This window comes from Zingiber officinale, chromosome 10B (genome assembly GCF_018446385.1).
Source record: "Zingiber officinale cultivar Zhangliang chromosome 10B, Zo_v1.1, whole genome shotgun sequence".
Lineage (NCBI taxonomy): Eukaryota > Viridiplantae > Streptophyta > Magnoliopsida > Zingiberales > Zingiberaceae > Zingiber > Zingiber officinale.
The window spans coordinates 38,522,168-38,545,179 of record NC_056005.1 but is presented as its reverse complement, the minus strand read 5'-3'; the positions used below and the strand labels follow the sequence as shown (position 1 = coordinate 38,545,179).

Here is a 23,012-nt window from a genome sequence, read left to right as displayed (position 1 = left end):
TAATATAATTTTTAAATAAGTTCTTAACGTAATTCTTTAAATAAGATTTTAAAACATTTTAAATAAGTTCTTTTTAAAATATTTTGAATAATTTTTTAAAACATTTTAAAAAGTTTTTTTTTCATAAATTTTTAAAACATTTTAAATAAGTTTTTAAATAAATTTTTAAAATATTTTTAAAAAGTTTTTAAAACATTTTAAATATGTTTTTAAAACATTTTAAATACATTTTTAAAACATTTTAAATAAGTTTTTAAATAAGTTTTTAAAATATTTTAAATAAGTTTTAAAATAAATTTTAAGACATTTTTAAATAAGTTTTTAAAACATTTTAAATAAATTTTTAAATAAGCTTTTCAAACATTTTAAATAAGTTTTTAAATAAATTTTTAAAACATTTTAAATAAGTTTTTAAATTAAGTTTTTAAAACATTTTTAAATAAGATATTAAATAAATTTTTAAAACATTTTTAAATAAGTTTTTTAAATAAGTTTTTAGATACATTTTTAAATAAGTTTTTAAATAAATTTTAAAGCATTTCTAAATAAGTTTTTAAAACATTTTAAATAAGTTTTTAAATAAGTTTTTAAAACATTTTAAATAAGTTTTTAAAACATTTTAAATAAGTTTTTAAATAAATTTTAAGACATTTTTAAATAAGTTTTTAAAAAATTTTAAATAAGTTTTTAAAACATTTTAAATAAGTTTTTAAATTAAGTTTTTAAATAAGTTTTTAAAACATTTTAACAAGTTTTTTGAATAAGTTTTTAAATAAGTTTAAAACATTTTTAAATAAGTTTTTAAATAAGTTTTTAAAACATTTTTAAATAAGTTTTTAAATAAGTTTTAAAACATTTTAAATAAGTTTTTAAAACATTTTAATTTATTTTATTAATTTTAGTTTATTTAATTTTATTTTAATAGATTTAATTTAATTTGATTTTAATTAATTTTGGTTTTATTTATTTTAATTTTAATTTAGTTTGATTTTAATTAATTTTAATTTTATTTTATTTATTTTTATTTTAATTTAGTTTGATTTTTATTAATTTTAATTTGATTTTATTTATTTTAATTTTAATTTAGTTTGATTTTAATTTGATTTTATTTTATCTAATTTGATTTTATTTTATTTTATTTTAATCCTTAGTCATCTTACCCAATCTAAATTTTTCAATCAAGGGATCCTATAAATTTGTGAGATGAATTAGGTTTAATTATAGGGTTTGGTTTAACTTTATATTAGATTCAGATTTAGCTTTGGATTCAACAAATAGACATTCTTCAGATAAACTTTTGGACTGTGGTGAGTCACTTGGACATCATTAAAGTAACCATACCTTCGAGGTTTTCCAAATAGTCCTATCCACTGAACTTAATACAAAACCTTGGTCTAATTGGTTAGGATCCATAAAGGGTAGCTTCGGTTAGTTCTACTTAGCCAAAATGCACTAGGTCGAAACCATATCTTCCTAGACATGCATAGACTAAACTTCCCTAACGTACTATCATCCAAAATTTCACCAGTACCATAGGTCAAGTTAAACTTGTTCCCTTTCTAATTAGTTCTAATTACCCTACCGGGTAGCTTGGTGTGGGTTACCCTGTCGGGTATGTTAGTTTTGGAGGTGCCAGCTATTCTGGAGCCTCCGCCTATATTATTGATAATTTCATATAAATAATAATTTCCTTTTTTAATTTATAGATTAGATTAAAAATACATTTAATTTAGTTATATTTTAATTTTATATATATATATATATATGTATATGTATATGTTTTTATTAATACAGTTTTTCTTTTGGCTCCTCCTGGATCATAGCCTCGATATGGTCCATCAAGGTAATGTACTTGATCCTTGGGAACCCAATATTGACCAAGTCCAACTTGATTGACCAAGTTGGACTTGGGTACCCATGCTTGGACTGTCTTACTATTTGGTCTGTTGACTAATGATAAATACGATCTATATTTCTTTTTAGGTTTGAATCCAATTCCGGATCTATTGTATACGGTCTTTTATTTCCCAAGAATCAGGTCAAGATTCTTGGAACCCAAAGTGAACCGTTCCAACGCGGTCTTCAAGTTCTTGACTTGAATTTTCATGTTGGAATTCTCTTCCTCAAACTTTTGGACTTGAGTCAAGGTTCTAATCTGAACGGATTCAGACAAGGATTTGGAGTTGGTCACTTCTTTAAGGGCTGATGTCTCTTTCAGAAGTGACTTGATCCGAATATTGGATTTTGCTAATTTACGTAACAAATAATTAACTAAATTATTTAAACGCGGAATACTTACAGTGGGGTCAGGCCATTCGGAAACGGATACAGATCCGTGGCTTCCTTCTGATTCACTCTCGCTCTCAGACATATTGATCTGGTCCCGAGCCATCAGTGCAAGGAAACTCATCTGATCGAGTTCGTCGTTGTCGCCTTCTGAGGAAGATTCTTCGAATGTTGCCTTCAAGACCTTTTTCCTTCTTTGTTTCTTTATCTCCTTTTGGTTGGGACAGTTGGCTTTGATGTGTCCCTTCTGGTTGCAGTCATAGCACGTCACTTCAAATTTTACCTTCGAGCTTGATTTGGCTTCTTTGGACTGGACCACCTTCTTGAGGTCCCTTTTGTTAAACCCTTCTTCTTCTTGTAGAGCTTCTTTACAAGGTTGACGAATTTAGCCGTTAGTTTGTCCTCTTCATCGTCTGAGTCAGGTTCTTCATTTGATTCTGGTTCGGTTTTACGCCTTGGTCTTGGTTCGCGTGTTCTGCTTGTACCTGCAACCAAAGCAATGCTCTTCTCGGTTGGTTGTACATTAGTCTGCTCATGTAATTCGAACTCAGAGAATAATTCATCTAACTTTATAGAAGATAAGTCCTCGGAGACTTTGTAGGCATCTACCATTGATGCCCACAATGTACTCCTCGGAAACGCGTTGAGAGCGTACTTTATTATATCCCTGTTCTCGACCCTTTGCCCGATCGCGTGGAGGGAGTTGAGAATGTCTTGAATACGTGCGTGGAGTTGACTTGCTGTCTCTCCTTCCTGCATTTTGAGATTATATAATTTATTAAACAACAAATATCTTTTTCTTACCTTGGTGTCGGAGGTGCCCTCGTGCAGTTCAATCAGCTTCTCCCACAGCTCTTTTGCGATTGAAAAAGGACCAACTCTATTGAGCTCTTCCTTGGTCAATCCACAATGGAGGGTGCAGGTTGCTCTGGCATTGGCTTCCACCTTCTTGATTAGAGTTGGTTCCTAGTTCTCGCAGGGTGTAGGCTTATCGTCTTCGTCGGTTGGCAGTTGAAACCTAGTCTTGACGATCATCCACATCTCGAACTAGAATTTTAGAAAATTCTCCATTCGTCCTTTCCAGTACACGAAATCTTCTCCGATGAAGAGCGGGGGACGAACGGTATTGTAAGCTTCTTGCTGGGCCATTTAATTAATATGCAAATACAAAATAGAATGAGATGTCCCAAGACTAGGTCTTGGATTAGTAGTGCGGAAAAAATTTAAAATAACGAGCTCGAGTGGTGTTGCACCAATTTTGAGCAAAAACCGATTCGTAAAAAGAATTAGAATGTAGCTATTAAGCTAATTCTAATTAACTCCGTAAAACTAAAAATAACCGCAACAAAAAAAATGCTTGATTGTTGGTTGCACCAAAACGAAGCGACCCCGCTCTGATACCAATTGTTGGATCGAGAAGCACTAGAGGGGGTGAATAGCGCTCGTGGCTATTTCGCGAGATGAAAACATGCAGCGAACTCTCTGTTCGCTGCATATTTTGTTATTGAAGGCGCCTTCAATCACACTAAATGCGCCTCCAACGCGGCGTTTAGGGCGCCTCGGACCCGGTCCGAGGCTCCTTAGTTGCTTTCGGCGGGAATTTTCCCGCCAACCTTGGAGGGCGCCTCTACAATAGCAGAGGCGCCTTCGTTCACTGTTTTTAGATTATTTAAAATGTTTTAAAAATTTATTTTAAAAAAAAACAAAACTTTCTGCTGGACTCAGGAGATTTACCTGATGTCAACACATCCTCCATATCGACTGGACTTTTGCTTGGCGCTCGATGCTTCCGGACTTTCTGCTAGACGGCCGCTCCCCGACCCGTCCAGTCTTCCACCTGGTTCATGATACCAGGACTTTCCACCTAGGGTTACCACCCCCTAGGATTTTTGCCTAAAGCTCTCGACTCGCCAAGACTTTCCGCATAGGGTTACCACCCCCTATGACCTAGGGTTACCACCCCCTAGGGTTTTCCATCTACCTAACCGCAGCTAGGACTTTTGCCTAAGTACACTTAGGACTTTCCTGTAAACTTATTCAAACTGTTAGATCACAAACTAACTTAACTTTGAACCCTTTGCCATTATCAAAACACGAGTTCGATCGTCGGATGCTTCCAGCACCAACAGCTTCCAAGCCTTGGTTATATAGGTCGCGGGTTGGAAACCCCGCCTACCAGTCGACTGCCAAAACATGCAGTCGACTACCCTCTGTGAAAATTCGACCGTTACATCCCAACGACTCGATACTAGTCGACTGCTAAAACTAGCAGTCGACTGCTCCACACTGGCTGAGCGAACAGAAGCATTCTTTTCGCTCTCAGTCGATTGCACCAGTCAACTACACCAGTCGGCTGATAAAACATGCAGTCGACTAGTACCGAGTACATTCTCTCACCGCACTCGGACCCTCACCCTTACGACTCATTTGACGCTTCCTTCGCAGCCTTGACCTTTTGCCTTCAAGCCTACTTCCTCTTTGGCTCTCGTCCCTCGGATGCATACAAGCCCGCGGCTCGTCCCCAATGTCATCCTTCGCGTATGCCTCGAAGTCGCTTCCCTCGGCCCTTGCCCTTGCTACCTTGTCCACGGTCCCTCGGATGCTCCATCCTTCACCGGACCCGAAGCCGTCAACCTGAGTCACATGTGTATCCTGCAGTCCTGCACAACTCAAGTACACATATCACATACAAGGGTGAACCTAACTTAAACCCTTTGCCCAAACACCAAAACACATGGTCCCATGAACCATTGGGATTACTCCAACAATCTCCCCCTTTTTAGTATTTGGCAATACGTTTAAGTTAGGGAAAACATAATAGCAAAACAATATGCTAAAAACAATGGACTTACGTTGCCAAGGCTACACACTTGGACTTACACCGCCGAATGGACTTACGATGCCAAGGCTACACACTTGGACTTACAACGCCGAATCAATGCACCATGGATTGGAACCTATCCCAAGGCTCCCCCTATACCTAAGCTCCTCATTGAGCTAGGATTTTTACCACAGGGCTTTTTAAGAACCTATCCCAAGGCTCCCCCTACGCAAAGGCATTTTCAGATTTTCCCAACTAAACCTTACTTCTCCCCCTTTGCCTCACATCCAAAAAGTTATCCAACAATATCTCAATTGTCGAAAACTTGTCATCCAAATTGACTCTAAACTCATGTATTCATCCTCCATGGATCTCATACCTCAACGAGTTGACCCGGTCACAAACCAATGCTGAAAACAATTTCAGACTAGTATCAGTCGATTGGCCTCATCAAAACAACACATAGAACCATTCTATGCTCGATTTTCACTGTTACCAGTCGACTAGTAACTGTACCAGTCGACTGGCACCCCTTTTCAACCCTTTTCAGCACTTTTGATCCAATTTCAAAAATGCACCATTAAATCCACAAACCTCCAAAATTCCCCAAATTTTGTGGAGAGGTATGTCTTACCCATGTCTACTTGGAAAAAATACATTCAAAAATGTATCTATCACCAATCCCAAGATTGACACAAAACTCAAAACTAGCTAAATGATTCAATTGAACCTTGACCTAAAGTCTTAGTTGTGGCTTCCTCTTGATGTATTTGCCCATACTAACCCACAATGCATCTCTAGCATTGGTTTATATGGCATTTATACATCTAAAATCAAATATCATGTTATATGGCCTCAATGTCATATTTCTTGCATGAAACACAACCCATGTGTGCCAAATCGCTAGGTTTGAGACTCTAGTCCGTCTCCAAACCACTTGGCACATTCCATGGCTCCTCTAGACTTCCAAGTACAACCCACCTGAGATCCATTGGCCATGGGTCCCAAATTGACTCTTAGAGCTCCCCCTAAAGCTCTTAACCTTAGTCACCTCCCTAGGTGACTCATCTACAGTGACTAGGCCATATCGGTGCACCTCTGGTGACACTTGGCCTACAAACCTAACCTTCTTAACCTTGGACACCTTGTCCTTGGTTAATTTAACCTTACCATTAAATGACTTTCCCTTGCTATTTATTGGTTTCTCCTTGCTATAGTCATATGCAACCCTAGCATAAGACTTTCCCTTAGCATTGAAAACCCTAGATCGGTATCCTAGACCCGATCTATCATTGTTGGGTCTTTGACTACCCAACACCATACCTAAACCCTTAGATCCAACATTGAATCTTTCTAGGGTTTTCTCCAACTTATCAAGCTTTGCCTTCAAAGCTTGATTTTCCCTTTCTAGATTCCTAAACCTAGAGTCAACATGTCCACCATGGACATTCCTAGACCTACCCATTTTTCTAGGCATATGTCTCCCCTTCTTGGGATTAATGCCTTGGGTCTCCTTAGGTCTACCATTTCTAGAGTTATCATGAATGGTTCTCCTAGGGTTATGATCCACATTTACCCTACTCCTATCATGATATTTAAAACCGAAGTTATGCATGGGTAAATAATAACAATTATTTCTAGCATGCATGGAGGAGTTTAAATTTGAATTAAACTTCAAGTTAGGATATACCTCCCTTACCCTTGAAGCTCCCCCTTGATTTGAGCTCCTCTTCTTCTTCTCCCACTTCTTTAAATGCGCCAACTTCTTGATTTCTTTCTTCTTTGGGCATTTGGTGTGGTAGCGTCCCATTTCTCCACACATGAAGCATCTAATATGCTTCTTCTCCTTCTTCTTCCTACAACTCAAATTAGATTCTAAAGAAATTTAATTGAGTTTAGGAGATACCTTCTTCATACCCATTGGACATCTACTCTTGTAGTGTCCCTTTTCATTGCACCCAAAGCACACAATGTGGTCCTTTGAGTTTGCTTCGGTGGAGGTGCTCACTAGGTTGACCTCTTCCAAGATTTCTTCTTCATTCGTCTTGGACTTTTCTTCAACCCTTAAGGATGTAGATGCTATATCTTCCTCATCCACACTTGTGGATGGCCTTTCTTCATCCTTCTCCTCCTGAACTTGAACCATTAAGCCCATCTCCTTGGGCTCTTCTTCTTCTTGTGTAGGCATAGGTTATTCCCATTGAACCTTCTTTATCTTGCTTCACAAATCGTGGGTGTTCTTGTATTTACCTACATGGCTTATCATGTCATTAGGCAAAATATCAATCAAAATAGATATTACCTTATCATTTTCCTTTGATCGTGAGGTTTATTCTTCTATCCAATGAGGCGGTCGGAGTTTCTTCCCTTTCTTGTCCTTCGAGACTTCAAATAGCTCTTTGACCATCATCATGGTGTCCCAATCCGTGTCGAAAAAGACCTCCATCTTCATCATCCAATATGTGATGTCCCATAGGCCTCCTCCTTCAAACTTTGGCGGGACAATCAACTCAGCCATCTTTTGCTTCCTTGGCGGTTAGTCCAATGGAGAGTGTCCTCACTCTGATACCACTTGTAAGTGATCGGTGGCCGGCTTGAAGGGAGGTTGGATAGACGGTGCCCCCAAATCGATTGCTTCCTACACTATGTTAGCTTACGCAGCGGAATAATACAAATAAAACAAACAAGTTAAAGACTAAAGGAAAGAACAAGAAAGCAAACTGCTAACATGCTCGTTTACATGGTTCGAAGATAACTTGCTCCTACTCCACGGCGTGTCCGTAAGGTGGAGGATCCCTCAATCCGTCGGTGGATTAATCCCCGGTAAACTCCGGCTAGCTCAACCTCCTGGTGGGTGGAGAAACCTCACCACAAACTCACCAAGACCTCTTGGACACAAGGGAAACCTTTGAGCACTGGTAGACTACTAATTAGACTTTAACCAAGTCTAATTTCGTCAGAGATAACCAAGCTTCCGAGCCTTGGTTATATAGGTCGCGGGTTGGAAACCCTGCCTACTAGTCGACTGCCAAAACATGCAGTCGACTACCCTTTGTGAAAATTCGACCGTTACATCCCAACGGCTCGATACCAGTCAACTGCTAAAACTAGCAGTCGACTGCTCCACACTGGCTGAACGAACAGAAGCATTCTGTTCGCTCCTAGTCGACTGCACCAGTCGACTACACCAGTCGACTGATGAAACATGCAGTCGACTAGTACCGAGTACATTCTCTCACAGCACTCGGACTCTCACCCTTACGACTCATTTGACGCTTCCTTCACAGCCTTGACCTTTTGCCTTCAAGCCTACTTCCTATTTGGCTCTCGTCCCTCGAATGCATACAAGCCCCTGGCTCGTCCCCAATGTCATCCTTCGCGTATGCCTCGAAGTCGCTTCCGTTGGCCCTTGTCCTTGCTGCCTTGTCCACGGTCCCTCGGATGTTCCATCCTTCACCGGACCCGAAGTCATCAACCTGAGTCACATGTGTATCCTGCAGTCCTGCACAACTCAAGTACACATATCAAATACAAGGGTGAACCTAACTTAAACCCTTTGCCCAAACACCAAAACACATGGTCCCACGGACCATTGGGATTACTCCAACATTATGTACCGCCCATCCCCTTTACACATAGGTTAGTGCAAACCAAGAAATGTAATGAATCATTCAAAAGTTTTATTTTTTTTACTTCATTCACTACTTTATTAGCCTCTTTCTTGGCTATTGTATATTTTTAAGTTTTTATCAGTCTTACAAATATATAATTCCTTATAAGTTGTTCATTTTTCTTCACTTTCTCTTATAGTTTATCATTCTACTACTAAGATTTCTTACTTAGTGATGCATATTCATTTGATTCACCGAGTACACTTTTAGCTACTACTTTCAACTTTGATATCATCTTATCCCATGTCATATTAGAGTCACCATATATTTCACCTAATACTTGCACTTCTACCTTTTCCTTAAATATAATTTGTTTCTCATCCTTTAAATTCAACCACTTAATTCTAAGAGTCGTATATATTTTCCTTCTTATTAATATTATACTTGAGGTGTATAGCCAACACTACTAACCTATGTTAGGTGCTTTCTCCAGGGATAATCTTTCGATCTTTATAAATATTTCTATCATTCTTCCTAATGATAAGAAAGTCATTTTATGATTTATTATTTCCACTTTTGAACGTGACTAAGTGTTCTTCTCTTTTCTTAAAAAATGTATTAGCTAATATAAGGTCATATGCTATCATAAAATCTAATATAGTTTTCTCTTCTTCATTTCTCGTTCCAAAATCATAACCCTCATGTACCCTCTCATATTTCTCATTTTTCACTCTTATATGCCCATTTAGATCACCTCTTATTAAAATCATTTCATTTAATAGAATATTTTGTAATACTTCATCTAAGTCATCCCAAAACTTGGATTTGGTAACTTCATCTAATCCTACGTGTGATGCATATACGCTAATTATGTTCATAGTTTTTGTTACCACTATTATCTTAAGGGTTATAATTCTATCTCATTTTCTAACTACTCCTACAACTTCATCCTTCAATGAACTATCTACAACAATACTGACTCAATTTTTTTACTTTACTCTTTCCTGTGTACCATAACTTAAAATCTGAGTTCTCTATCATTTTTACCTTCTAGCCTGCCCATTTTCTCTCTTGTACACACAAAATACTAATTCTTCTTCTAATCATCGTATCTACTACATTCATTGATTTACTAGTGAGGGTTTCTATGTTCCATGTTCCAAATATTAGACTATTAGTTTTCCTATCATATTTGTTCTTATCCAACCTATGGTGTGAGAAATCGTGTCTATTTAATACTACACCCAAGTTCTCATGGAGATGTAGCGGTCCTTACCGATATGTTACAATCATACCCTACAATACGAACTCTTACATATTTAACATTACACCCAAATTCTAGAAATGTAGCGGTCCTTGCCAAGACGTTACAGTCAGACTCTATAACGCGTTCCTTCCGGGAACATCCTAGCATTATCATAATAGTTTAATGGATTCATTCATTGAATATTTATTATAATTTTAACACTGGTTAGCAACCTAACGTAACCCTCCTCCTTTATCTGGGCTTGGGAATGACCATGAACGGTTCAACATGGGTGGAGTTAAAAAGCGTGTCAACAAGTAGGTCAAAAAGTGTGTCAAACCGTATCAAATCCCTATATAAAATATGCACATCAATAGATATCTTTATGCTTTTGGGTCCCTTTTAAATAATAATAACAACTAAGTTGTATTCCACTAAATATAGTCAATTGTATATATCCTTCTATGTCATTAAACTCTATCCCCTATTTAAATAAACTTTATCTTATTTTATCATTGTTAATCAAGTCTTCTTTTGTCCTTTTTTTCTTGTTTAATATTCATATTTGTTATAGTTTCACATCGCCTAACTAAAGTATTTATTGGTCTTCTAAGTATATGTTTGTGCTATCTTAAATGTATCTCTTAGAGTTTTTTCTTGATAATTACAATCCTGACTTTCTAATATTCTTATTTTTATCGCATCTATTCTCGTATGTTCACACATCCACCTTAACATCTTTATCTCTATGACTTTTATTTTATGCTTATGTGCTCCAGTCATAATCGAACATTCAACTCTAAATAACATACTATTATTTTATAGAACTTCTCTTTAAATTTTAAAAATACTTTATAATCACAAAGAACATTTGGCGTTCTCCATTTCAATCATTATTCTTGTACTCTATATAAAAAAATCTCTCAACGATTTCATCATTTTTAGTTACAGATAACTCACGCGTCATTTTTTATCTTAACAATTATATCTAATATTATTAAATTTAAATTTTATATATTTTATCTTTACTTTATTAAGTATAAAATCTTTCACTTATAGTATTTTTTTGTCAAGATTCAAGTCTAGAATTTATTTCTTTATATAGTTTATCTACTAAAATAATATCATCTAATAAGAAATATCTAAATTTTGAATTTTAGTGAGCTTCCAATACCTTGAAACTCTTAAGAAGAAAGAAAAGGAGAAGAAACTAATAGAAGAGATTAATATTTGAGATTTAATTGAGTTAATCAAGAGGAGTGATCGATGTACAATTTACAGTGAAGAAGTGTTGCTACAACAAATTAAAAAGTTCAAATAAAATAGATGTGAAATTTTGAAAAATAACCCTTGAGATTGCATAATGTCATTTGGCGTTGTGCCATTTGATTAGCCCACACGAAGTGGGAGTTGAGATAATGATCATGGTTGTTCAACTTCACACAAGTTGTCATTCTAACAAGCGATTATTTGTTGTTCCAGACCACAAATTGCACCAAACAAACGATTGATCATAATTTAGTCATGCATTTGATAGACTATTTTTATTGATTCTATAGTCACTCAATCACTGGACTAAATTATTATTATTATTATTATTATTATTATTATTATTATTATTATTATTATTATTATATATTTAATAATTGAGTTTTTATGTGTATCCTAATTAAATTCAACATTAATAAATCTTTGTCTGAACCAATGTAGAATTTAACGATTCTAATTTTCTCAGCCATATTGTATTGTATTATAAAAATTCTCTACATATTTTTTTATTGGTCTCACAATAATTAACATTTACACCTTAATTAATATTCATGTATTCATATTCTCATTGGATGTCTTGCTTTTCCCATATAAAGTATCACTATGTTATGATAAAATACCTCTCATGATTTACTTATTTGTATCTAGGCAAGGAGTCGGCAACACATGGATTATCTTGGATGAGTGTTATCACCTTTTGCTTCAATGTATTCATATTCTTTTTTTGTTTATCCAAGTAATTGAGCGTTCAGTTCAATTAGGAGGTAGTAACGTTGGATAGGATAACGATTATCTTACGGACTAACAAGAATGAGGAATTGAGGAGAAGACAGGAAGAAAACTTGAAAAACATAAAGAAAAACTTGTCATTTACCAAAAGAAAAAGAAAATTTTGTTAATAATAGAGGATGACTCATCAAACAGCTAAACATGTGTTTATATAGACTTTAGGCCTAAAACTTAAAAATGAAATAAATTCTAATATATAGACCTCAATTTTTATCTTGTAAAGAAAGGAATGAAATCCTTGTGTAAACTTAAAATTTATAACAAAAATAAATTATCAAAATAAGATGCTTATATAAACAATCTCTATCCCATAAATATTAGAAATACCAAAAATACCCTAAATATCATAAAAATAGATATTACTAAAAATAGTAAAGAATATATTTAGAGACTCTGAAAAGGACCTAAACAACATTTTTGTGTCCGAAACTTAACAATTACATGTTCCTAGAAATAAACTTGAATATTTAAATTCTGCACGTATGAACATTGATAGAGCTTAATTCCAAATCTTAAGTCAAAAGTTATAATATTATAAAGTTCAAGAGGTCATATTGGGCTGGCCCTGCTTCAAGTAAACAGTCCAACTCCACAAAATCATCCTTATCTATTACCACCGTAGCATCCCTATGAGGCTCATGTATTCATATTCATAACCCATAATTATGTATGAACTTGTGCCATCATCTAACCAAAGTAAACTAAATTAATATATATGATTACTTATTTATTTGAGAAATTAATTTACATCAATCTACTTATGAAAAATTACTAAACTAAATAAATAAATATGATTAATTACTTATTTTTCGAGATATTAATTTACATCAATCTACTTATGAAATAGTTTGTCCATGCCCTTATTTGATTAATTGATTATGAAAACTATTTTTCAACAAGTAATCCATGGTAAGCCATCTTGACTTAAATGCAAAACAAGCCCATATACACAAACATAAAAAAGATTGTCGAGAAATAATAGTATCAAATCTTCTTGTTTGAAATCTACAATCATATTTGTACTTGGTGCAATGGATACAAAGATGAGCACAACGATAAGACCAATCACTGTGAGGGCACAGAATCAATAGGAAGAAAAAGAAGGCAATTGTGATGATAATGCTACACAAATCTTCTAGCCAACCTGCTAACTTTGAGGTTCCTTACCTTACCTCAACAGAGCATATTGGACATGCCTGCAATATAAAAGAATTAATCAGTAATAAATGGACAGGGCTTACCAGCATAACCAAGACTGTAAGATCTGGCATGCATACAAACCTTGTTTATGCTAAGCCATCTAGATACACACACAGGATGGTATACATGCTTGCATGGAAGAATCATTTGACGATCTCCTCTCTTGTATTCCATCTGGCAAACCACGCATCTGAAAGAAGAAATGTTCATAACTCGCACAAGCAAGACTCTTCAGCTTTTATGTTATGTATATTGCTTGTATCAAGGAAGATGCTCATTGTTTCCGTTGGTGGTTAATTATGACGTTTGCAAGTGGTGCCATTTTACTAGAGAGGAAAAAAATGTTGTAATTGGGACATGCCATAAATATGAATAGTCATAGTCCTAGAATATTAGGCTCTTACTAGTAAGCACAAAGTTGAACAAAAGTCAAGTTTATTATCATAGAATATCAACCTGACTAGTTGTTGTCATTCCCTCACTTCTGCACATGATACTCCTATCATTGCCTGTGTAGTTTGTGTGTTGTATTTATTTGAGGCAATAATAATATAATTCAGTTAATAATAACACAGATGAACTAGTAAGTTTATAAAGACAGAAAACAACAGTTTAACATTCTATCATTTGATGAAAAAGAAGGTTAACAGTTCCTACAATCAATCTCTGAATATTGAATACCTTTAAGTCACATGCGTATTATAGCCATTGTTATTGATTTCTATAAAGTTGATCATCAATAACCTTCAGCAAAACAATTTCTTCCATCCTTCATTTGTGCTCGTCATTCAAAATATAATAAACTCAACCTAAAATTCTCAATCTCTAAGGCTCCTTTTATTTTTTAGAAAATAGATTATGAGTCAACACTTTTTGAAAATTTATTTAAGCAAAATAGATTATTTTATACAGTTTGGTCCTTAGATGTGGTACCAAAATGCATTAATTTTTTTTTATTTTGTGTTTAACACACAAAAACAAAAACAAAAACAAAAAAATCCTCTTCTCTAGGATCGGTCAAGTGGGCTGAATAGGCAGTCCAAGCCCCTAATCTATTATGCTATAATCTACTTGAATCAACTAGTCAACTAAATTGTTTAGTCGTTCGAAGTGACCGCTTAACCCACTCAAGCTAATCAGCTAGTCCTATCTGCTCGGACTGACCCTATTTGCTCACTTAAACAACCTAGTTTGTCCGACTCAATGAGTCAATTTAGATTCTTCAACCCTCTTAGACTGAGCAAACTATCTAGCCCATCCAAGCTCAACCAACCCGTCAATTCGACCATCTTGGGCAGACCATCCAACCCGTTGTCTCGACCAAACCACTTTAATGCTCAACCCAACTAAACCATCCACATCGTTTATCCAACCTAATTTGATTGCTCGGCCTATTCGATTGTACCAATTGTCCTACTGCTAACTTGGCTAACTTGCCTAGGCTGACCAACTCCTAATAGAGATCAATTGACCGACCGTTAATTTGATTGGACCACTCATCTTATTAAACTCCACTAGATCTCCCAACTCAACTTATCAAACTAGATTATCAGACTTGGCCAGCCCAATTGGCTAAGTCATACAATTAAATCTACTAGCCTATCTGACCTTCCCAACCTACTCAATGCACCTAAATCATCAAACCCCCTTGACTTACTTGGCCAAAAGCAATCAAATAGTTCGATGTGATTAAACCTCCCAACTTGATTGGCCTACTTGGCTTAGTTGACTTGTTTGGATTCTGTCTATCTAGATGAGGCAAAGGGTGGAGGAGGGTTTACTAATTTAGTGAAGAGCTTGTAGATAAATAAAAAATGGCTTCTGCACTTTTTAAAAAGAAGTCATTTTTTTCCAAAAAAAAAAAGAAGTTTTAATTTTGCATTAACCAAAAGGAAATGTTTTGTTGACTATTTGATTTCTATTGCATCAAATAGTGAACCAGAAAACAAATTGAGCCTAAATTTAGATTGGAAAACTATCATAGAAGCTACCACTAAACCCATAACGATTATGAATGACAATTATTCTTCAAGCTAGGCAGAGTTCATGTTTGATAACAAAAAAACTTAAGGATGAGTTTTTACCTCTCACGTTGAGTTTTCTTCCTGGCAAAGAAACTACATTTGTACTTTGTGATAGGAAGTGAAGCAATCCGTTCTTGTGTAAGACCTCGGTTTTGTGTTCCAACTGTCTCACCCAACTCGAGTAATTCCTATATACAAAACACAAGCAAGTTAAGTTTACCATACTAATAAACTAAAATATAATGATCATTGGCCAAAAGAACATGCAAGGTTAGGTGGTAAAAATTTAAATTTGTACTTGGTTCCAAGTTCTTTGGCGACAACTTTAGGTGGTTATCAAATTAAGCATAAGGTGTTGAATACCTAGAATGAGGCTATGCACCACAATCACCCAATATGTATACTGAAATTTATATAGGCCAGAAAACAAACCTCGTAAGTCATACTATCAGGATCAACATGGTCTTCCCATATGACCTACAACCAAAAAGAAGTACGTGAATCAAATAAATGAAGGATATAGTCCATTTTAATGTCCAAAGAAAACATCCGATAATAATTATGTGAACATTAGATTTAAAGCAGGAAACAAAAATCAATGAACTAACAGAAAGAGATCTTAGTTAGTGAAACTCTACAAACACACAGTGCATGTATTTCGAACATTAGCAAGGCTAACAGATTATAAAAAGTTCATGACCACCTTCACTTACAAGCTAATTAACTTGCATGTTTGTTAAGAACTAAATTGTTGGTATACATTGAGTTGAGAAGGAGGATATTATATTGCATATTTATTGTAAAAGGGCTAATTGCATGTATATTTGTGACCCAATATATAAAATTCTAAATATAGAGTATCAATGGAGAATTAAATTCACTACACCAATAACTCTATTAACCTAATGGCACTCATTTTCAAGTGAAAGTATAAATATTATTTATATCTAGTTTGTTATATAAATTAGAAAAAGTAGTAAACATAAAAAAAAAAAAAAAAAAAAATAGCACCCCAATCAAAACCATGACTATGAATTTGAGAAAACATAACCAACTCCAAGCAAAGCTTTGGAACTTGCTTATGGAGCATGCAATTAAGGATCCCTTCGATCTTAGATAACACAACCAATAACATCTTTAACTCAAATAAGCACACCAATAACAAGAAGATAGAGAGAACAAATGGAGTGAAATGAAAATAAAGAGAGATCTCAAGTTCTAATCTCTCGAGTAGACTTCTCCTAAAAGAGGCGCATACAACCACATGCAATAGATCAAGAAAATCACTTGAGGATCTTGGTTGAAAAATGAATCCTTTGTTGGAAATAGCAAACTGATTAAGTTATTTTCTCTTTTCAAAGCTTCACCGGAGATGGATCATGATGTGCTAAAAGAAGAAAGGGAGCAAGAACTCCCTTCACGACTTGGCAAAAAGAAGAGTATTAAGGATGATAACGAATTCATCTTTTTGCATGCAGTATGAAACCAAAAGAAGGTTCTGTAGGGAGAATGACAACCTCAAAAATCTAGAAAATCTTTCTAACTTTGTTGGCATGTTACTTGAAATCACTGTAATTGCTTTTTCAGGATTCTTCTCTCTTCCATATCTCTAGTATGATGGAGTCTCAAGAACTCCATCCATTTTTTTCACCAAACTTATCCTCCATTAAAAGACCACAAAAGTCATATTCCAATGGGTTACTGGGCAAGCGACTTTAATATATACAACTTGGGATAGAGATGGTGAACTCAGCCAAGAGCAGGCAAGGAAAAATGTAAATAACATTCTTGAATTTGGTTGACGATTTGCCTCAGCACTGCAGTCACATCCATCTGCCACTTCTTCGGTCATTGCCACCATGGCCATCACTGTTCTTTTCTTGGGATCTTCCCTTTGAGAGCATAAAGATGTCACTGCAGTAATCGACGCACTGCAGATTAGGCAAAGAAGAAAACCTTTGCTGTATCAGCAGTTCATGATTAGGAATAAGGAGGAGAAACAATGAGATACACTGATTTGACCTTAGCATGCTACTGACACTCACTTGAGACTGCCACAGCTTCTATGTGCAATTGGATGTTGTTGCCTACTTTGTGAGTGTGTGACCTGCAAATGCTCGCCCTCCACAACTTGTGGAACATTTGTGCCTCCTCACCCCAATGTAGAAGCTATCATGAGCTCTCGTACTCCCATTTCTTCATCTGATAAATCCAATTTCCTTATCCAATTCCTCCTGTCTACTCTCCTGATCCAGCATATCTTCCACCTGCCAACAACCTGCTTCCTTTTTCTCAATCTGACATGTCTTCCACCTACAGACAACCAGTAGCTACTTCTAATCAACGTCACTCTTCCTGGCCCTGTTAATTGCAGGTCATCAAGAAAGAGCAAGGGATGTAAAGTCCATGGGTATTGATCTCATCGTTGGTGGATCAGATTTCAGAGCAAGAAAGAGCCAAACGGCTTTTGTTTCTGATGGCAAAACCAACACCCCCATCCTCCTCAGGAACTCTTCTCTACACAAGAACATGCCACAATTCCAACATGCCACACTTCAAACACCAGCTCTGACAAGCATCTGCTGCTACTTCCCTCAGCTAACGTGAGCCTTACAACCAACTTCTCTACTGTCAGATTTTAGGATCTGTTATGTGGTTCATATTTACAAACAATATCCATATTCCAACGGATTTCTTTCCATAGATTTCTCTAATGTCTTCTTACAAAATCCATTAATATCATAGGAATATCAGAGTTGTGGCAGCAGATGCCAGCAATGTCACAGTAATCTCCTGCAAGCATAGAACACATTTATGTGACTTTGATGCACTCAACTCCCATGGTAGACTCCAGATCTCATAGCAATCTCTAATGGGCAAAGAACAACTTCTATTGACTTCAATGCACTTGGCTCCCTCTGTAAATTTCAGATCCCATTTCTCCTCGTAAATTAGCCTCTGATATCCTACCCTCTATTGAACCTTTGTTTGTCCTTCCTTCCTATGCTACTCTTATGTTCATATGTTGCAGATGAATCATCTCGACCTCATCAAGTGATTTCCTTTTTTCTCACTCTATCTCATACTAATGATGTACTGCAGGGAGAAGCTCACTTGAGAGATTTCTCACCTAGGATCTGATCCTATTTGATTGTATTTGCAGCCATATATATATCGCCAAAAATCTAATGGAGATTTGAATAGAAAAAATATCTTGTTTTCATATTGCTAAAGTCAAACAGAGGGTTGACTTGGCTGTCTATCTGTCTACCTACTAAGGTATATATATCTTTCACCCAAGACCCTTGAGTGTTTTCCTTTTCCTTAATTATTATGTTCTAATATAATTGGCATTTAGAGAGAAGTCCATGCGAGAAATCAATTCCATATATCTCTCTTCATCTTTTTTTTTTCCCTTTCATCTCTCTATTTATCAATATGTTGATTTGCAATAGAGGAGATAGTTGTTTGTTGGTCGAGGATGAATGGGTCATCATTTGCATGCTCCATCAACTATCTTCAGAACATTGCTGAAATAATTCAAAGGGATCATTGCTTTTGCGCTTTATAACTCCTTAAGTAATATGTTTCTGTTTTGTTATGTCTAGTCTATAATTGAGTATTTTCTAGTTTATATAACAAGCTCAACATAGATAGTATCTACTCCAGCATGAGGGAGGTGTCAAATAAAATAAAATATATAACCTAGTAAGGAACAGAGTCTTATATGTCTATGTTTTAGGTAAAATTAGTTATTAGATAGACTAGTCATATTTAAGGACTAAATGCATGACATGTAATTCTATTTCAACGCAATACTATGCAATACACATTTCTTCTTGCTCCTAAATTCTACATCCAGGAATTTTAGAATCTTCTTAAAAGTTGTGCAATGAAATGAAAAATAGGTTATATTGTGCTGAAAAGAAGAGTAACTAGACTGCTAATTATGTTTTCAATGGTCATTTTTAACTAGGTTCAAGTTTTGCATAGTGTGGCCAGTAAAATTCCATACCTGAGAACTATTAGCATTTTGCTGTACTTGAATGCCTGCAAAGGAACAAATACATCTGACTTCAATAAACCATAAAACCAAAGTGAGGAGAGAACTAACGTAATCAGTCAAATTATAAAAAAACAAACTTCCTAGAAGCTCTCATTTAAACATGGCCTACTTCCATAACCTTAATAGTTTGATTATCCTAGAAGCATAAGATTCTAAGAAATTAACAAGATAATATTTCTTGTCTAATAACCATTCTGAAGATGCAGTAATTTATACTCACAAAAAAATAATTGCCGCCAATGTAACCATTGAGTAGAAATATGTTATCTTCCAAAAAGTTTGTAGACACAATAGAATGACAAAACTTTCGGAATAAATTAACTGTGGTGATAAACCAAAGGATCCTTGATAATTTTAAGCCAAATTGTTTATCACCCATTTTGACTATTTCAACAAATATTATACTTTGCATTAAGAGGAAATTACTCACACTCCTCGGCACCATGATTTTGACTTTCATGAGCATATTCATTGTGTTGTGTTTGTTGTGAGTCAAAATTGTTCACAACTAGAGGGTTGTCCCATTCTCTCCTTTCACCTGATCTTTGGGCATAATCAGCAACCTCAAAGTGCCCAAAATCATAATATGAATCAATGGAAGAGCCAGGAAATCCATATTTATATGCATTTGTGTACATCATTGACCAGTATGTGTTTCCCTACAATGTTACGACAAACAGAAGTTGTGTTAGTCTCAACTATTTGCAATGGGCCATACAAATCTTATCCTACCATTGCACTCAATGTTATATCATTAGTAAATTTGAGCCTTTTAAATTACTTTTAATTATGTTAATCATAACTAAACTTCCTTAACAATCATGCATATTAGTGGTATTTCAATTTCTAGGAACAATGACGAACAAAAAGCACAATTGAAACAAATAAAACAGTAGTAGTTTTATGCTCAATCTAACCAAATCTTTTGATGTCCTCTTCATGAAGGACCAAAAAAGAGTGTCCACCTTGCTTGGAAATCAAGCAATCAAGGATAATGCATCAAAAGGTGTCAAAGGTCTTGATGGAGGTTTCTCTTTACATAAAAATAAAGTCAAAGGAATAGTGACTAGTGAATGAAAAAGCCTCAGCACGCTGGTCTGTAACATAGACTCAGTGAACTTCATCATTAGTTGGTCAAAAGGATGTCCATATTTCACCAAACATAAGCAAACGTCGATTAAAACATTGGAGGGGATAGAAGTGTCCCCAAGGGATGCCCAGTTGGCTAGAAGGTGGGACTTACTATAATTGGGCAAGGGATCAATTCCCGGCAGGCGCATGCACTCAGGAAAAAAAAATACCTCCCACCCCCTAGTCAACTTGGTGGTCGGCTATAAGTTGACCCCGTGATTTACCACCCTTCACATAACCTGGGGACGGACTGTGAGGGGTGTCTGAGGTGAGCGTAATCACCTTTTGCTACAATTAAATGGGATAGAAATATATAGCAATGTTCGAGCTACCTGGTCATGCAAAGTTTCTGAAAGGGCAGCATCAGCCTGAGCATATGTAAGGCCCTCAAACAAATCCATAAAGCTTTCAGTGACAGTGTAAGGAAATCCAGTATTTATATAATGAACATCCATCTGTGTAGTATTAATACTCATTTCTCTCACAGCTAATCCTAAAAAGGAAGAAAAATCATTAATATTAGCCACGTAGACATTCAAACGAAAGAGATTCACAATACAGAATATGACAGGAATAATTACAAAAGAAAAGGTATGAATAAAAGCAACAGGAAAATGAAGAATACTTAAAGAACGGCACCAACGCAATCAAAACCAACTGCTCACTTACCACAATAGAAAACAACTATTGTTAATAAAGTCAGAAAGCAGAAAATGCTAAATTCCACCACGAATTCTACTAGATGTGAACCCCCAATGAATTGCCTCAAAGGAAAAAAAAAAAAGACAAGTTGATAAAACTCCATAATCAAGCATCCATATTCTGATTTGTGACAATGACTGTAATATTTGTCCGTCTTGTCGATATGGAACACTACATGAACAAATCAATGAGATTATTTTTGCATTTTGAAGGTGCTTTTGGATAATAAAACAAACCTTTTCTTCGGTATCTTGTATTAGTTTGTGGAAATAAAACGTCTTTGAGGCCTTGAGGGAAGAAGCCAAATATCCAGCTAAGAATCTCGCCTGTAAATTAGATAAGTGCTCAATAGTAGCGAAAGTAGATCACCTACGTCGGTCACCAGACAAAAGACACCCCATCCTACAACTGGATGAATTCATTTCGACTGCCTACGGTCATTGTTCTACAAACGGAAAGCAAAAACGACACGCAAAGGACCAATTTATAGAGCATTGAAAACTGCTTCATTCAAATCACATTCTTTGCTAGAAAAAAGAACGATAGTGTCCGGAAGCTGAGCACTCCCACCTCATTCGAACGCGATCGCACAGACCGATTCCTCAAAGCCTCAGCGAAAGCTGAAGACGTGAACAATGCTGATAAAAAGAGGATGGATCGAGAGAGAATGAGAGGGTGGATCGAGCAGGTGAAGCGAGAACGGCGGTAGATTTAGAGGATGGCTTGTGGAAACGGGGAAGATTTGGTAGTTGCGTGTTCGTTCGCCCACTTCATCCTCTGCGTCCTCCTCGTCATTGCTACTTTGTTGTCTGCAGAGGCGCATTATGATCTATATTTTTTTTTTTTCTTTTTACCAGGTCTTTTCCATAGTGCCCGGAATTTTTTGTTCTGATCCTAAACTTTATCCATTTTTACAAATTGAGGCCTCATTTTCAAATCAACAATTAATTAAAAAGAACAAAATAAAATGATTTACAAAGTTTTATCATGAAAAAAGTTTTATCATGAAAAAGCTCGTGAAAGGATGTTTTAGCTTTAAGTGAGTTTTAGAAAAAGGAAGAAATATTGATAAAATTACTACAAATGTACCCGACTTTTGTAATTGTAATCGAACTCATCTTGAAATGAATTTGTGTTGCGGTGTCATTTAGGTGTTGAATTGGATTAAACATGTGGGATTAAATGAATTGATGATTCAATCAATTAATTTTTTTTTAATTTAATTCACACATACTGATATAGTTGATAATTACATAGATAATCATTTTAATAAATCTTAAAATTAATTTTAAATGATATAAAATATTTTATTAAATATCTGATTTCGCCTATCGTAGAATAAAATATTCTCAGTCTAGTGGGGTTGACTATATTGAATCATCTAAATGAACGTTATTAATTTTTTTCTAATAAAATTAATTTTTTAAATAGAAAAACATATAGAAGCGTACAGAAATGGAGGACGAATGGATAAGCTAATGGACGGCTGTCCTCGTTTGTATTTTTTCCTAATTCCGTCACTAATTTAACATAGCGGCGATATACGCACAAAACATAAAAAATTCTTGAATAGACTTACTATATGTAGGATATGATTAGAGTGGTTACATGCATGTTAAATGGGCCCTATAGCCCTGACGACAAGTCACGAGAATCGTTACTTCAAAGATATTAATGAGTTAGGGACCATTGTTATTTTTTTATAATGCAAATATTTAACTCTTACTATTGACTAATTATAAAAGTAAAACGATCTTGGCAGATGACGTAAAGTTATAAGAGTAAGTGAGTAACCGCAAATCTAAATTTATAAATCCAATTTTAACGTAGGACCTATTATGTTACATCAAAAGTAAAAACTCTATAA

The 23,012-nt window shown here is 35.3% G+C and overlaps 1 protein-coding gene across 3 annotated transcripts; it reads right to left on the bottom strand.

Annotated features, from left to right (window-relative positions):
* Positions 1-12,858: 12,858 nt before the first annotated feature.
* On the bottom strand, positions 12,859-21,963 carry LOC122030455 (E3 ubiquitin-protein ligase BIG BROTHER-like). Of its 3 annotated transcripts, none has more exons than XM_042589658.1 (9): positions 21,716-21,963; positions 21,382-21,590; positions 20,776-20,936; positions 19,743-19,971; positions 19,262-19,296; positions 15,679-15,723; positions 15,307-15,434; positions 13,304-13,412; positions 12,859-13,218 (listed from the first exon to the last, which is right to left on the bottom strand). In XM_042589658.1, the coding sequence occupies exons 3-9, from the start codon at positions 20,917-20,919 to the stop codon at positions 13,186-13,188; spliced, it is 723 nt and encodes a 240-aa protein (XP_042445592.1). In that variant the 5' UTR covers positions 20,920-20,936; positions 21,382-21,590; positions 21,716-21,963; the 3' UTR covers positions 12,859-13,185. The 3 variants fall into 3 exon arrangements, with proteins under 3 accessions (XP_042445592.1, XP_042445590.1, XP_042445591.1); XM_042589656.1 differs by having other exon boundaries at positions 21,382-21,471; XM_042589657.1 differs by lacking the exon at positions 21,382-21,590.
* Positions 21,964-23,012: the final 1,049 nt, after the last annotated feature.

What these genes read in the sequence shown, in the direction of transcription:
- LOC122030455 (XM_042589658.1), bottom strand. Translation starts at nt 20,919, where the DNA reads ATGAGTATTAATACTACACAGATGGATGTTCATTATATAAATACTGGA. An exon ending in AAATCATGGTGCCGAGGAGT is followed by an intron (nt 19,297 to 19,742) that starts GTGAGTAATTTC and finishes GTTCCTTTGCAG; the next exon opens with GCATTCAAGTACAGCAAAAT. An exon ending in GATGGCTTAGCATAAACAAG is followed by an intron (nt 13,219 to 13,303) that starts GTTTGTATGCAT and finishes TTTATATTGCAG; the next exon opens with GCATGTCCAATATGCTCTGT.